Below are 16,638 nucleotides of genomic sequence, written 5' to 3' on the forward strand. Positions count from 1 at the left end.
GGGGCGAATGCGTGCTGAGGGGGTGAAATATCATCGCCCTAATAATATCTTGATAAAAAGAATGGAGGTTTGTATCATGTTCAATTGAAGCAGAACTCCAGCGTGGCAAAGGAATAAGATAACCAAAAGAAAAGAAAAAGAAATGGATAAAAAACACAAACTGGAAAAACTATGTACCTCATAGGTAGGAAAATATGAGCTGAAATGACTAAAATGACACAGAGGGGGAAATAACAGAAAAGTGTCCTACTCTTATAATCATTCGGAGAAGAGAAAAAAATTAAAGGATTGGTATTACTGTTCATCCTCACATTTGAAACCTTGTTTGATTTCAGCAATCCCATCATCCTCAAACACAAACAACAACGAATTTAGAGTTTGCAAAAGAATAATGCCTACCTACATGGTAGGCCAGAATAAGAAGTGTATTAGGCTATTAGCACACACAGAACACACACAAAACAATATTAATGTTGGACCTACATTCATAGTGGAGCAATTAGTGAAAGCATGTAATGCTTCTTGAAGTACCCATGCCTTATTTTTTGCGTGATAAAAGATCACTTTCTCCACTTCTTGCAAATCCAACTCTATCACTTCGATTAGATTGATCCTCTTCAAAGAATCCATAATCTCTGTTGCAACTCTTAAAAGGCATTTTTCATTGAGTAACCTGGATATTTGAAAATATATAAAATAAAAAGAAAGCCCCATTACAAAAACATAGGAAACCATGAAAGAAAGAAAAACAGAAAATATTGAGCTCCACAAAAAAAAGTAGTATACATATAAGAGATGAATAAAACCTTTAAACAACACTTCCATAACACCCAAAATTTGCAAAGAAGGATAAAAAAAGGAAACAAAAAGTAAGAAGAATACCTGGTTAGCTCAAGAGCCATTGCTTTTCCTAAACGACCAGTTAATCAGGAAATAAAGAATCAAAGGCAAAACGATAAACCCTAAAAGCAGAAAAACACGCATATTAATGGAAAAAATCAAAGCGAAAATGTTAAAAGGAAGAGGAATACGAACTAACGTCGCTTCGATTTATGGTTCTTATTGTTAACTGAATATTGATGGAAATTGGGTGGAGTTGAAGGGATGAGGGAGAGGGTCTCTTCACATTTAGAGGGAGGTATAAAAGATAAACCCAAAAGTACATAGCTGCAGGCAGATTTTTTGGGAATGAAAATTTTCTCTAAAATATGTTTGGAAGTAACATACATGTAGTCATGTACCATGGATAAAGACTAAGAAATCGTTCTTTTTAAAACATAACAAATAAAGAGGGAGAGAGATTATAGGAGATTTAATTGGTTGCTATGGGTAGTCCATGCGTCAAAATCTTCTTCCACTTTCTCTTTAAACGTAAAAAATAAAGAGGCAGAGATTATAGGAGATTTAATTGGTTGCTATGGATAGGCCATGCATCAAAATCCTCTCCAACTTTCTCTTTAAAACGTAACTAATAAAGAGGGAGAGAGATTAGGTTTTTTCTTAATGTTTTGTCCCCACTATTTAGGGAGGAATCTTGTTGAGGAGTGGGGAAGTACTTCTTTCTACTCACTTCCTGCCACACTTCATTCTCTTGCGGTTGGTGAGTTTGCTTTTCCTTTCCCCCAAGCTGTTCAGACTTTAGATTGCAACTTAGTGAAGCAAGAAAAAAGTAGTCTTATAGATTGAAATGACTTGTAAGAGCATAATACAAAGCTTAAATGAAGTGATGTTTATGAACTGGACAGATGAATTAAGCAAAATTAGGGAATCTAAGAGCAAAACCCAATAAACTGAGTTGACAAAGCCTCGAAGAGAACATCCCTTTTGTCTTGTACAAGTTTCTTCTTGATTATCCTTCTAATTTCCTTCAATGGATGAGGAGAGATGTCAATGTCATAATGGAAAATTCATTGGGAGGGCTCAAATTGAACTACGAAATGGTTAGCAAGGAGAGGAATCAAAGACCTATCTAGGACACCGGAATCTGGTCTCCTGGCTACCCCCAGTGCCTATGAATTACTAGCTGGGTTTCGGCACTTATCTACATCTCCATTCGCCTTTCATCCTTTCTAATTGGTGAACCGGTTTCCTGCGGTAATCCCTCGGGAGCTGATCAAATATGAAAAATTGAGAGAAGTTATATTTATATACTATATAGCAGAAGAGAAAAGCAGAGAATTATTTGAATTTCTCCCAAAATTCTAATAGAATTACACATCACTTTTTTTTTACTTTTTTTTAACAAAGGCACCCATTCAACCCACATATTTTCAATCCTACCCTCCTTCCTTTATGCTTTTTAACAAAGGCACCCATTAAAGGCACATAATTTCAATCCTACCCCCCTCCTTTATGCGTTTGTAATAAAAAAAAGTGGACAGTCACTTTGCAAAATTACGGATTGGGTACATATGTTACATATGCCTTTCAAAATATTGACGAATTCCTAGCACCTTAAGAGGCACAACATATTATGGAAACCTCTATAAATTGGAGGGCTAGGATCAGCCTATGGAAATGATTTTACGGGCACAACCTATTTCTGTTGTGTTCCATCACATGGACGGTTTGGATCAACCTATGATGTGGTCCGTACAGTTCTTTGTTGGCTCGTGCATCGCACGGGGTTTTTTACTAGTGTGTATATATAAAGGAAATGAAGTATGTGCAGCTGCACAGATAAGCTATCTGGGCATGGCTGCACAAACCATAGTGTGGGCCACATTTGTTGGGGGATCCAAAGCATTCATTCGGAAGGCCCTTTCATGGATAGGGTGTGTACCAAAAATCAACCCTATAGTATCATCCTAACCCAATCAAACTTGGAGGGGAAAATGGACAGACACTGTTTCTGCCCATTTTCCCTCTACAAATGGCAGGGTTAGGATGATCCTAAAGGGCTGATTTTTGGTACACACCCTATCCATGGAAGGGCCTTCCAAATAAATACTTTGGATCCCCCAAAAAATGTAGCCCCCACTATGGTTTGTGCAGCCATGCACAGCTAGCTTATCTGTGCAGCTGCACATACTTCATTTCCATATATATATATATATATATATATATATATATATATATATATATATAGAGAGAGAGAGAGAGAGAGAAAACGGTTCCTACACATATGTGTAGAGAGTTCTCTACACACTAGCTTAAAATACAGTGGGGGCCCACATTGTTTGGGTGATCCAAGCCATCCATTTTAAAGGCCCTCACATAGATAGGGTGTCTACAAAAAATCAGATCCATAGGATCATCCATTTTAAAGGCCCTCACGTAGATAGGGTGTCCACAAAAAATCAGATCCATAGGATCATCCAAACCATTCGAACTGTGGAGGCAAAAAAAGGACTAATTTGTGAAGGTTTAAAGACATCCATTTTACCTCCACAATTAGTCCATTTTTTGCCTCCACAGTTCGAATGGTTTGGATGATCCTATGGATCTGATTTTTTGTGGACACCCTATCTACGTGAGGGCCTTAAAAATGAATGGTTTGGATCACCCAAATAATGTGGCCCCCACTGTATTTTAAGCTAGTGTGTAGATAACTTATCTACACATATGTGTAGGACTGTTTTCTCATATATATATATATATATATATATATATTCAATGGAAGCTGTAGGACTCAAAAGTCAAAACTACTAACAATGAATGCTCTGCAGAAACTAATGAAAATCTACATAAGAAAATGCCTAGTAATTTTCATAGAATCATGAACATGAAAATCTCGCAGCTAATGATTTACTGGTACCATAGAATTACTAAGAAATATTAATATTGGTAATGGAAATTCAGTCCATACCATAATTATTCTAACAAAAAATAGGTTTCCTTCAAAATCAGATGTATAGGTAGGGCTGCAACTCGAGCCAGGTAAAACCCGACCCGCATCGACCCGACCCGAAAATAGCCTGGGTCGGGTTCAAGTTTCATGGGTTTCGGGTCGAGCCGGGTTCAGCATTCAAAAGCCCGCATGAATCTCGGGTCGAGCCGGGTTTGAAGGGGCCCGACCCGAGTTACATAAGTTATAGTATGTATATTTTTTTCTATTGTTAGTTAAAAGTTAAAGGGATAATTATATTTACACCCCTCTAGTTTCTGACACATCCACTTCCACCCCTATAGTTTAAAACGTGACAAATACACCCTTGTAGTTTCAATTTGTTTAAGGTAGGCCCCCTCAGCGGAAGGTTCGTCCATAGATTGAAGGGTTAGGATGATCCGATGGAGCTGATTTTTTGGGCACACCCTAACTATGTCAGGACCCATCAAATGAACGCTTTGGATCATCCAAACAATGTGGGCCCACATTATTTGGATGATTTTTTGGTAGTGTTTGGATTCGGGTAGGGCCCACATTATTTGGATGATCCAAAGCATTCATTTGATGGGTCCTGACATAGATATGGTGTGCCCAAAAAATCAGCTCCATCGGATCATCCTAACCCTTCAATCTATGGATGAACCTTCAGCTGAGGGGGCAAACCTTAAACAAATTGAAACTACAGGGGTGTATTTGTCACGTTTTAAACTATAGGGGTGGAAGTGGATGTGTCAGAAACTAGAGGGGGTGTAAATGTAATTATCCCAAAGTTAAAAGTGAAAACCCACGCACCCACTGTTACTGTATGTGAGTGTAATTTATGCTTCTATGAGTTGAGTTGATTCAAGTGTTTGATTCAGCATTGTTTGATTGTAATTACAACATTGTTTGATTCAAGTGTGATGTGAGTGTAATTATATCATTGTTTGATTCAAGTGTAATGTGAGTGTAATTTCTGCTTCTATGAGTTGAGTTGCCTTGCCAAACAAGAATTTTCTTTAAAAATTTGCGTCAACGTGAAAAAATCCGACCCGACCCGAACCGACCCGAGATTTATCATGGGTAGGGCCGGGTTTGGGAATCGTGGGTTTTCCGAAAAAAAACCCGACCCGACCCGACCCGAGATATTTCTCGGGTAGGGTTGGGTTCTCCAAAACCCGACCCGCCCGACCCGAGTTGCAGCCCTATGTATAGGTCTGTGAACTGAAGTCATTTTTGTATTAGAGCCAAGAAACTTCATTTCATTTCTTGAACAAAGAGAGGCACTCTCTTTCATCAAGTAGTTGGGCAACCTTGAAATGAATCAGGTGTGTTGTATGTCTATTTTCTGCTAAAAATAGTCATTCACTTGTCATCCAGTAATAAATATTATTTCCTCAGCAACAGATTAACACAAAAATGAACCTTTTGAAAGCAATCAAAACTGCAAGATCAATAACTTTATACCCAAAAATCAGAATCCAAAGCCAACGCATATGCAATAAAAACATTAAAGAGAATAACACCGTTTGAAATGTATACAAGAACACTAGGAGCTTCTTACCTGGAGGATCTGAAGAAACTAAGACACGTGTTTCCGAGGAGGCAGTAGCACTAGAAGGCTTCTGTTTCCACGAGGCTTTCTGCAAGTGGGTTTTCGAACTGTAGCTATGGCTTTGAGGAAGAGAGGGTATCTGTGGCAGTTTTAGAGGTATTGAAGTAGAAAGAGGAAGAAGAGCCGGGAGTGTCTCGTATTAAAACTGGTAAGAAAACCCATTACGAAACGCATGGTGTTGATGGTGATTTCGATTGGAGAACATGATGAAGGGTATCTTTGCGGGAGCTGCTGAAACAAGAGATCGCACAGACTTAGGTCAATTAAGTGCATGGTGAAAGAACTAGTAGCTGAAAATATTAACAAAGGAACTTCTTTCAAGTATCCAATGATCAACTAAAGTGGAAAGTCACGTGGCTCAGACACTGATTGCAATAATCTATGATGACTTCAGCTTACAAACCGAAAAAGTGTAAACAATTCAATCCTTTTATCAGACGAACAGTAAGCATGTGAAGTGGCTGTCAGTAACCATGCACAGCAGATTCTGTTTTCAGAGAGTGGCATGTAATACGTAGGTAATCGAGAATTACAAATAAGAGGAATGATAGAATGAAGAGCTCCCTTGGAAAAACCAGCTTCAAGGGCACCCCAATTGGTCAGCGAAGTCAAAGCCGGATCCATTTTTTTCTGCACCATCCACTTTTTTCGGCGCCATAATAAAAGCACTTTGCTGAAAACTGAAAAATGGGGATGCCCTTGAAGCTGGTTTTTGCAAGGGTGCCCTTCATTCTATCATTGCTCCACTAATAGTAGCAAAATTCGCTTCCTTCAGCAATCAAGTTTTCAAAAGATTTACACCTCTGGACAGAGAGACTGTATACAAGCAGGGGATATCATAGTAAAAGCTTGAAGGCAAAATATTTCTGAACAGCTCCCTAGAACCATAAACCTCAAGAATTCATGACAGAATTGTCTTGACCCAAGGCTCCTTGCAACACAATTTGATGTTCAAGAGTCTGTAGTAACTTCTTCCAAATTAATACCAATGAGCACTATAAGAAAGAAGTTATTTCCTACCCTTAATGTTGTCACTGAATGTTATTTCAAGCCTAGCCAAGAAGGTTATTCCAACAGAAATTGAGAAGGGTAGTGAAAACCAAGGTTGCCAGAGCAGGAATCGATACGGGAATCGAAAGCGGGAATCGAAGGCCTCCGGAATGGTCGGAAGCGAGAACCGTGAAGTTGCCGGAGACTCATCGGAGATTCGATAGGGAGTCACCGGGGAATCGCCAGGAATCGTTGGGGAGTTGGGAATCTCCAAGGAATCTCCGGGGACTCGCCGGAAAATCATGTTCCACATAATATTAAACCGCGGTTCCCGAAAGTGGGAATCGTGTTTTCGGGGAATCATAAACCGCGATTCCCAAAAGTGGAAATCGGGTTTCCGGCGAATCCGAACTGGGATTCCCAGTTTTTGGGGATTTAAGAAGATTCCCGTTTCGGATTCGAGAACCGGGGAATCGAGGTTCCCCACTCTCAGGGAAGAATCCTGCTTCCTTGGTGAAGACAGTAGTTCCAACAGGGATTCATTAAATGAAGCAAGTGTCGTTCAATTCCTTTCATAAATCAAACTGAACGCCAGATGCTTAATTCAAAAGAAAAAATGGAACATGTTTTAAACTCAAGTGGTCAGCTCCTAATGAAGCGTTTCCCACTTAACTGCTTCATACTCATGATTCTAAGCTCTCCGGAAAATTAAAAGGGCAAAAGCTTCTTTCAGCATTCAAAGAGGAAAAAACCAAACACTAATCACTCTATTTGCAAACCATGAAAGGCTAAATTTAAAACCCTGAAATCTCAACTCTCGTTCTCAAATGGCTGATTTATTCCCTTAAGAGCTACAATTTCAAGGATTACAGGATCAAGACGTCAGGGGCTTTCAGACCTAGGAGATTACATTTCTTGAGGTTCTTCACAAATGCAATCGCCTCAAAACTGATCCTTGAATAATTGAAGACCCGTGACAAGAGCCAATCCCTCAGCTTCATTGGCATCCATCACGCCACAAGGGCCAGAGAAAATTTGAGTTAGGTTTACAGCAATATGGATATAATCCTCGAAGGGCCTGCTCAAATTATCTCTTCTTCTGCTTTCCCTTTTTTTTGGCAAACTTGCAAGCGTAGCCAACTTTAATTATTTGGTGATTTGGTTAAATAATTTCCCGTGGTTAACTATCAGATCTTAACAGATATGTACTGCCTTGGTTCATTTAGTAACAAATTCAATGTTTTCCTCAAATTACGCCCATCTTATGCTTTTACTAGCTTTTCATTGATACATTTACAGTAGTAAACCATGATCTAATTTATTGGTATTGATTTCTCAATTTTACAGTTCAAATGTACGAATGAATAAACAGGATCTCTCATCTGTACAGTCCTGTTTTGCATACAAGAAACACGTTCAGGGGCAAACAGAGAGAGAGAGAGAGAGAGAGAGAGAGAGAGAGAGAGAGAGAGAGAGAGAGAGAGAAGAGGGGGGGGGGGTGCGAAGCAACAAAAAAAGGAAAAAATGAATCATATTTTGAGTATAGTTTGTTTCCCTTGGTTTAGAGCCTTTTCTCACCCTCATCTTTCTCATGCCCTCTTAGGACTCCCTCTCTCAGCCCTCTTTCACCCTTGAATAAACTAATATTCTGTGGAAAAAATTCATGGTTGCCAAACATGGCCTCATCATTAATTTGCCTCATCATTAATTTTTTTACTCTGCGGAAGTTTGGCCATAATGTTGAAAAGGAAGAGGACAAAAAAAAATCGACCTCGGATGTTATTGAAGTTTCATATATGAGCATTTACAAGGAAACAACCCTGTTTCAATTTCACATAGAGGATGCAGTGGTTACAAAAATGTCTACAATGCAATGTGATTATGTTAATTTCTAATATTTTTAACTTTAACTCTGTGTTCACCAGCAGGGCCCTAACCGTACTCGAGAAACATGCTGGAAATAGTTATATAGACAGTCACTGAGAGAGCTTTTGAAAGGGTCTGTTTGGGACACATTCCAGATTACATGGAATTGAGTCATCAAAGGTTTTTGTGCCATGGTTCATCTACAATAAGCCCACCAAATCAGTTGATCTCTAGATATTGTGCTATGTTTGATTTTGTTCAGAATGCATGGTAAGTTGCTTCTTCCCATTGCACCTTTACATGTCCCAATATCTCTCACCTTCTACTTATATTCATTTGTTTTTTTCGCAACAGCTACACCCGACCCATCCCGAAGTTTTACAAGAAAAACAGGTCAGGTTCGGGTTGATTCCACTTCAATTTTGAGCAAAAGCTCAACCCGACCTGAGCCATGTTGCACCTCTACTTAGAGGTGCCAATGTGGGTGAGTGAAGAGAATCGATCCATCTACCAACAAAAGATGGGTCTGTACAGAGCTGTTTCTTGATCCTACATTTCCATTATCAGCTCTAAGTTATTAACATCTTACAAGAAATATGTTACTTATCACTACAAATCTAATACATGATAAGTGTCTGGGATGAAATCAGTACAAGTTATGCATGTGGCAACAAACTAACATCAGATTACTGATTCAAAAGGGACTCCAATTCGAGAAATCAATTACTCTTAGACAGAACATAATTTTAGAAGTCAAGATCCCTAAGATCCAATAGTGGGTACAATAACATTTGGATGCATTCAAATGAGAATCAGAACGCATAAAGGTGAGGACTAAAACATGTATAAACAACTACTTTGAATAGAACAAAGCCAACTGAACTTACACAGAAGTTGTTTTCTGTTCATACTTCTGATAGAACTTTTAACTGAAACATTATTTCAACTGGTCCATATGTAGAGTCAATGCTACACCATACGAGTATTGCTAAACAACTATAGCTGCTAATTTTTCTTTCTATGCATAACAAACTCAGTATAACAGTAGTTATAAATCGTAGCAATTGATGTTGTTTTGTACTATTCAAAAGTGAAATTCAATGTTTTCCCTTGATTAAATGTACAACTGTATCCATTCAAAAAAATGTACAACTGTATGGTATTGAAAGATGGGAAAGAGAAATTCTGTGTATACATTTTTCTTGGATGCCATGGAAGCTCAAAGGGGAAAATAAGGAGCGACGCCCTCTGCTGTACCACATTGTTACCTGTTCAAAAAATTTCATGTACAACTGTATGGTATTCAAAACCGGGACAGAGAACTTCTGTGTATAAATTACTCTTGGACGCCTTGGAAGCTAAAAAAAAAAGAGCAATGCCCTCTGCTATATCACTTATTGCTATTTCTTCAAAAAATTTCAATAAAAAAATGTGCAGGCTAAATCAGACTAGCGCCATCCACACAGACTCCATTCGCTGCCAGCAGAAGGGGAGCAGCAACTGGTTTTTCCATCTTGCTCCAAGTGAATAGATAGATTCTTACATCAAAACTTCCAAAACTGAAATTAGGTTACTGGTTCACCAGAAAATAAGTCGGTTCACTCAAAATGCAGCTTCTGTCCTTTGGTATTATGCCATTGGTGAGTCTAGATGAGGTATTTGTAATAAAAGACTACCTTTTATTTTTTTCTTTTTTGTTTTACCTATCAAAAAAAAAAAAAAGGTAGTCTTTTATTACAAATACCTCATCTAGACTCACCAATAAGTTCAATAAATTGGAGCCCATCAGTACATCTCGCCTTCCTCTCTGTCTACTCCAAAATGATCAAAGACTTGATAGTCATCATCGTCTTCCACTTTCATGTACAAACCAAGTCGTTCCAATGGCTTTCTTCTGTTAGGTTCAAAGAATTTCAGATTGTTATGGGAAATGAAACAGCTCATCTCATTGGCCAACGAGCTGCAAATGGGCACAGACTGAATAATTCCAACCATTTCAAGATCCTTGAGAAATTGGCAATCATCATATATAGAGATTGTCTCTTCCATCTGCAAAGCAGAGAACTAAATAACTACGGGTCTCAAGATTTTAATATGTATAGCCAATGTCTAACTACACATACCTTCTGTAGAGCAAGGCGTGCAGCTTCTCTCTCAAGTTTCCTTTCCCTCTTCATTACAACTGCGGCAGTCATTGGGATTGTCTTTTGCATCTGAAATCATGCAACCAGTAACTAAGCTTCCCAAGTTTATTGATAGTATGTGCGGGGAACTTTGATAGGATATAAATGTAATGTTTCATTATCCTAAAAAAATGATTCTGAGCTTTGCAGGCACAACATTATCAATAAAAATTTGAAACTTAAAGCTCTGATAGATTGGTTGATAAGATTAACCATCCATTACCAAATCAGTGTCTACATTTATGATAGAGCACATGTACAGATGATACAATTTCTTTTGTGAGCATCCATTTATGTAACAAGAGTTCTATTTTGCAACAACTAAAGAAAAAGAATACTGAACCTCACCTTAGCAAGTATTGTCGCAGAAACTGACTTAGCTCTAGTGGATTCTTCATCTAATGGGCATCCTATGTCCGACCCTGCAATTGAAAAGCTCATAATTAAGTTTCTTCACCATGAGCATTGCCTAGTAATAGGTTCAAACAGATTAATTCTAGAAAGAAATTGAACAACAACACTGAGCCGAAGAGGGGAAAAGTAGACATCACTTTCAACTCAAAGTACTCTACTCTTATGGAAACAATCAACTTAAATAATTCACAATTGCATTTGATTAGGAAATTTTTAATTGTATTTCCTAAGATCAATGACATCAAGAGTAACCATGACAGACAGAAATACTATAATGAACAGCATTTGGGCGATGATTCTACATCAGTATTAAGAGGCAAATTAAGAGAATTAAGAAAATCCAAGAGAATTATGTGGGCCCACCACGAGAAGGCAAATTTGAGTCCTGAGAAGAGCCATTTGAATTCATGCATTTCCCTGAAAAAAAGTAATAAGACATCACCAATAGTTCACAAGCTATGGAAAATTCACCATAAGATGAACATCATCATAAAAAACTAGAGCCAAGAAACAAATTGCTTACCCTCTACCCTCTTGGCAGTCATCAACATGGGTCTTATGTGTTCGAACCCTAGAGGACAATCTTCATACGTCACCACAGGACAGTCTTCCTTGTTCACCACTTTGGCCTTGAAACTGTGAATATTACTCAAGCCCACATTGGATTCACTTCGGCCATTATGATTAGCTGCTTTTTCTGAAATTTTCCTCTTTGAATTCACCATTTTGGTTCTGAAACTTCCGATATTACTCGCACCCACATTGTAATATGACAGTTTTTCCGCCACAATCCTCTTTGAATTAACCAATTTCGGCTTTAATGGCAACGGCGGGAGGGATTCTGTCTTTTTGAACACATGAGAATGATTCTCACAGGGTTTTATTGACAATGAAGGGAGCTCTTTTGGGTTCAAATCCTTTTTCTCATTAGATTTGGTTTTCTGCTTTTTTGTAGCAGTGGTTTCGGAATTGATTGGCTCAGACTTTCTCTTCTTGGGCTTTTGAGGAGGGTTTTTATTATTAAGTTCGTCAAGGAGGGATCGCACCTGTGTTAGCTCTAATTTGAGCTGATTGGCCATCTCCAAACGTTGTTGCTTTGACATGGAAGATACACAGTATACCCTCAACGGGAAATCAAATAAGATGCCCTCCTTCTTATTTATCTTCTTTGTTGACAAATCCCCGGCACAAACTCGAGGAACTGACACTACCGTCGCCATTATCAATGCTAGAGAGAGAGAGAGAGAGAGAGAGAGAGAGAGAGAGAGATGTAATTCAAATTTTAGGGTTTTGCAGGAGAAATCAAATTCTAGGGTTTTCGAGGGAAGATGGAATTCTAGGGTTTTGCAGGAGAATTCAAATTCTTTTTAGAGGAAATTTCTGGAATTGCAGAGAGAAGAAGAGTGAGACCTGGAAAAAGGAAACAAGGGATCAGAGTTTCTTAATATTCGCACTCCTAGTTGTTGTAGAACTGGAAGAGTTTCTGAAAAGGGCGCACGTGTGTGATAACTAATAAGAGTGGAGGGGCCTGGGCTTGTACGTGAGATCAAGACCATTGATCTTACAGATCATCAGTACAAGAATGAGCTGTTTAGATTTCCGTAGCTGAATTCTAAGTGAGTCGTTTTCGATCAAAGGTCTAGGATCTCCTGATCAGGATTGGTTGCCGGAATTTTTTTGGTTCTTGGGATTATTGTGGAACAAAAAACTTCCGGAGATTGGTGGGAAAAAAACCTCCGTGGAAGTATCCCGGTAAAATAAAAATCCCATGTTTGGTTGATCTTCTGCAAGCTTATTTTTGGTTCTTGGGAGTTTTTTTTTTTTTTTTCCTTCCTGAGGTTTCGTGCGGGTTTATTTTGGTTCCTGGGATTATTTTGGGCCCACCAACTAAACGTGGGTTTCCTCATTCCTGCGGAAATTCCACAAAAGTCCCAAAGAATCAAAATAATTCCGGCAACCAAACGTTAGGAGGAGTCTAAAAGTGACTTTAAAAAATATCACCTAAGATCATTAATTTTTACTCAGTTGAAAATGAGTAATGTTAGATCAAGGGCCCGAGGTCATTTGCAAAGGGTTATCAACCGCATTTGGCCTGCATTAACTGATCTGATGACATGGAAGAGGCATAAGTGGTGTCCGATAAGAGTTCTTATACTGTGTAAGCCCGTACAGCTCAGTAATTTTCAAAAAGTACTGTGGGGCCTACAACATAGGATGATCCAAACCATCAATTTGATGGGCCACAATGTAAATAAGTATGTGCCCGAAATATCATTTCCAAAGAATGATCCTAGCCCTCCAATCTATAGAAAAGTTGTATATTATGGAAACCTCTATAGATCGCAGGGTTGGCATCATCCTATGGAAATGAATTCTTTGGGCACAACCTATTATGTTCACCCATCAAATGGACAGTTTGGATCGTCCTATGGTTTAGGCCGTACAGCACTTTTTGAAAAATAGGAGACCACACAGGCTTGCACCATATCAAATTTCCCACTGATTATCTTTTAGTGACGAATGATAAACTCAAGGGCACCCTGGCAAATTACAGCCCCAAGGGCGAGCCCCACTTTTGGCTTAACCTCTCTCTCTGTCTCTCTCTCACGCGCGTGCGCGTGCGCACTCCTATAATCTCTCTTATATATTTCTATGGTTCCTTTCAATTACGGTTCAAGTTAGTGGGGGTGGGGGACAGGTCACCAAGGTCTTTTTTTTTCAAATGAAAACGTTGATGACAAATTCTAAGTCAGGTGACACTTAAGCCATCACTCCTCATTTCCCCAAAGTCAGATGAAAGGATTTTAATTGTCTACATAAATACAACCAAAGAAGCTGTAAGAGGGAACCAAACTAACTAATAGAAGTTGACCAAAGTCGTCCACTCATGACAAAAAGGGTTTCTCATAAAAATTGTGGACACCAAATAGCAGATTCCAGCCAGAATCGAAGAAATTATTTGTGGTGGCTTTCTAATTGTCCTTCTTAGGATGATCCTAACCCCCTAATTTGAAGAGGTTTATTCAATGTGTCCTCAATATATGTAGGGTTAGAATCATTTTCTAGGCACCACTTATTTAAGTTGGGGTCAACATGTTGGGAAAGTTGCCTTATTTCCCAGACGTGAGGGGAAGGCAAAACAGGAAACTGTTTTAGGTTTTTTTCTTTCTTTTTTTCTTTTGTCAATGATGAATTCACACCCCCCTAGGATAATTCGTACCCCTTTAAAGAAGGGTATGCATGCTTTTTAACGTCAATTCACGTTAAAGGGGTGTGAATAATCCTAGAGGGGGTGCGAATTTATCATTTCTCTTTTTTTTTTAGAAAACCTAGACATAAATTCCAATAACGTGAAGTGGGTTGTAGCGAGAAGCTTGGGGTGTGTTCAGCAACCTCAATGGAAGAAGGGAGATGTCACGCCCTGGCCCCGCTGTGTAGATATTGTCCGGTTCTGGGTCGGAACCCTCCCCGATTTTGTTTTCCAGCAGTACTAACCGTGCCTGACCCACTCCGCAGGGCCTGCCCCTTGGAGATCCTGAAAACGCCTCTACACAAGGAGAGGGGAAATCCACATATATAGCCCAGGAACTTTTCCTCCCTTTCCGATGTGAGATCTCACAATCCACCCCCCTTAGGGCCCAGCATCCTCGCTGGCACACCGTACTGGAAGGGAGGTCCTTCTCTGATACCATTATGTAACACCCCAGCCCCACACCATGCAGATATTGTCCGGTTCTGGGTCACAACCCGCCCCAGCTTTGTTTTTCCCATAGGAACACGCGTCTACATAGGGAGAGGGGAAATCCACATATATAGCTCAGGAACTTTTCCTCTCTTTCAAAAGTTACTGGCCTATATATGTGGATTTCTCCTCTCCATGTGTATGACGTGTTTTCAGCATCTCCAAGGGGCAGGCCCCGCGGAGTGGGTCGGGCACGGTTAGTGCTGCTGGAAAACAAAACTGGGGAGGGTTGCGACCCAGAACCGAACAATATCTACACAGCGAGGCCGGGGCGTGACAGGAGAGAGAAAAGAGACGAAAGAAAGGAGAGAGGAAGAGAGAGAAGAAGAAAGAAGTGGGTATATTCTTCTTGGGTTTTCTTGGGTTTCTCTTGGGTCTTTTTCTTGGGTTTATCTCTTGGGTTTGTTGGCGTTTAGTTTGTGGCCAACATTGGTGGGACCCACACAAGGTTAGACATTTGGTAATTCTACCCCTTATCCTTATTGAGTTGTATTTTACAAAGGAGCCTTAAGGATAAATCCCAAGTGTTTAAGAACTCTAAAACTCATTAGTGTTAGAGGTGTGGAAGGACACAAACTCTTGTGGTCCGAAATCTATAAACATGGGTTGCGTTTGATGGAAACAACACTAATACGTATAGCTAAAGTTCCATCATCAAGAGGGTCCCTCTGAGAGGAAAACTTATGCTTGTGATTCCATCGATCGAGCCTGAAGGTCTTCAATTCTAATCGCCATGGCCGGAGGTATGTTCCTTATTAATTTAGAATTAAATAAAATTTTCAGGTATGTTCCGCATTAATTTAGAATTAAATAAAAATTTCAGGTATGTTCCGCATTAATTTAGAATTAAATAAAGTTTTCAGTTGGTATCAGAGCTGCCTTCGTGCTGTGAAGATTTATCGAGGTAGATCAATTTGTTTTGAGAGGAAAATTCAAATAATTTTTTCATAGATCTCCCCTTTTTGAATGATTACAATTCAGTTTATTATTTATCAGAGGGTAGATAATGAAGAATTCATTTGAATCATAAATAATAAAGATTCTGGGATAAAACAATCCCTTCTAGTGTATTTACGACAACAGTTCCATTAAAATCTGCAACTTTCAAGTATAAGGCCAAATTGTTGTTTCGTTAACCACCATCGATGTGACCGTCTGATCGATCTTCTGGTTGCATCAATAGAGACTTTGGGTCGCTACGGTTCTGACACCACTGACGGTCTCAGATCGGAGGTTGGAAACATCACCGGTGGCAATTTAAAGTTTTTCTAGAAACTTAGTCTCGAAATGGGTTTCTGTAAATATTATAGGTTGAAGACAAGCGCATTTCACGCTTGGTGACGCCGCATGGGTCACATAAAAGAGGAACAACAATTTTGATTTACTGAAATAAAAAGGAATAGTAACTAAACTAAAACCAAGGGGCAAAAAGTGAAAGAAAACAAACGAAAAGATGATTTTGACGTTGTCCCTTGTCATAATGACGAGCCCTCACAAGTTAGCGTCATACAAAAGACTTTTTGTCCTTTTCTTTGTTTTGTCCTTTTCCTTAGATTTACTTTGAGCACAAATTTCGACAATTAAATATGAGATTCGGGAAAAGTGTTAAACTGTACCCTACCTTTCCTCGGCGTTCTGGACGCAATGGTAATGGTTTCGAAACAATTTGAGACCTGTAGGTTGCTTTTCTGCCAATCTCTGCTTTCCTTGGGCACTAGATATTTCAACTTTTCTTGCGTTTAGGATCATAAACAGAAAAAATTCTACCCTAAGGTTTTTTGGCATCTGAATTATACCATAAAGTTTTTTGGCATTTCAAACATAATGATATAGTTTTCAGAACAATCTGAGATCATTAGGTTGTTGTTCTCTTTATTCCCACTATAAAAGGACTTCAGATTTTGTCCCTAGGGTTTGGAAAACACACCCAAATTTTGATAGAAGTTACCAGCACTCCAAGGTACTATGCGTATCAGTTTCGGACCAATTGGATTAATGGATTTCAGTTTTGAAGAGGTTT

At 39.1% G+C, this 16,638-nt stretch overlaps 1 protein-coding gene across 1 annotated transcript; it reads right to left on the reverse strand.

Moving 5' to 3' along the window:
* Positions 1–10,006: 10,006 nt before the first annotated feature.
* On the reverse strand, positions 10,007–12,340 carry LOC143861877 (uncharacterized). Its single transcript, XM_077372831.1, has 5 exons — positions 11,400–12,340; positions 11,240–11,293; positions 10,811–10,884; positions 10,403–10,492; positions 10,007–10,328 (listed from the first exon to the last, which is right to left on the reverse strand). Exons 1-5 carry the CDS (start codon positions 12,094–12,096, stop codon positions 10,065–10,067), a joined length of 1,179 nt encoding a protein of 392 aa, XP_077228946.1. The 5' UTR covers positions 12,097–12,340; the 3' UTR covers positions 10,007–10,064.
* Between the last annotated feature and the right edge of the window lie 4,298 nt (positions 12,341–16,638).

The sequence above is a fragment of the Tasmannia lanceolata genome, unplaced genomic scaffold, assembly GCF_043159265.1.
Source record: "Tasmannia lanceolata isolate RefF3 unplaced genomic scaffold, GAP_Taslan_0.1 ptg000037l, whole genome shotgun sequence".
NCBI lineage: Eukaryota > Viridiplantae > Streptophyta > Magnoliopsida > Canellales > Winteraceae > Tasmannia > Tasmannia lanceolata.

Bases quoted from the DNA above. Each gene is read 5' to 3' on its own strand.
- LOC143861877 (XM_077372831.1), bottom strand. From the start codon at position 12,096: ATGGCGACGGTAGTGTCAGTTCCTCGAGTTTGTGCCGGGGATTTGTCA. The intron at 10,493-10,810 runs GTGAGGTTCAGT...GCATGATTTCAG, and splicing joins CTGCGACAATACTTGCTAAG to ATGCAAAAGACAATCCCAAT. The intron at 10,329-10,402 runs GTATGTGTAGTT...TCTGCTTTGCAG, and splicing joins CACGCCTTGCTCTACAGAAG to ATGGAAGAGACAATCTCTAT.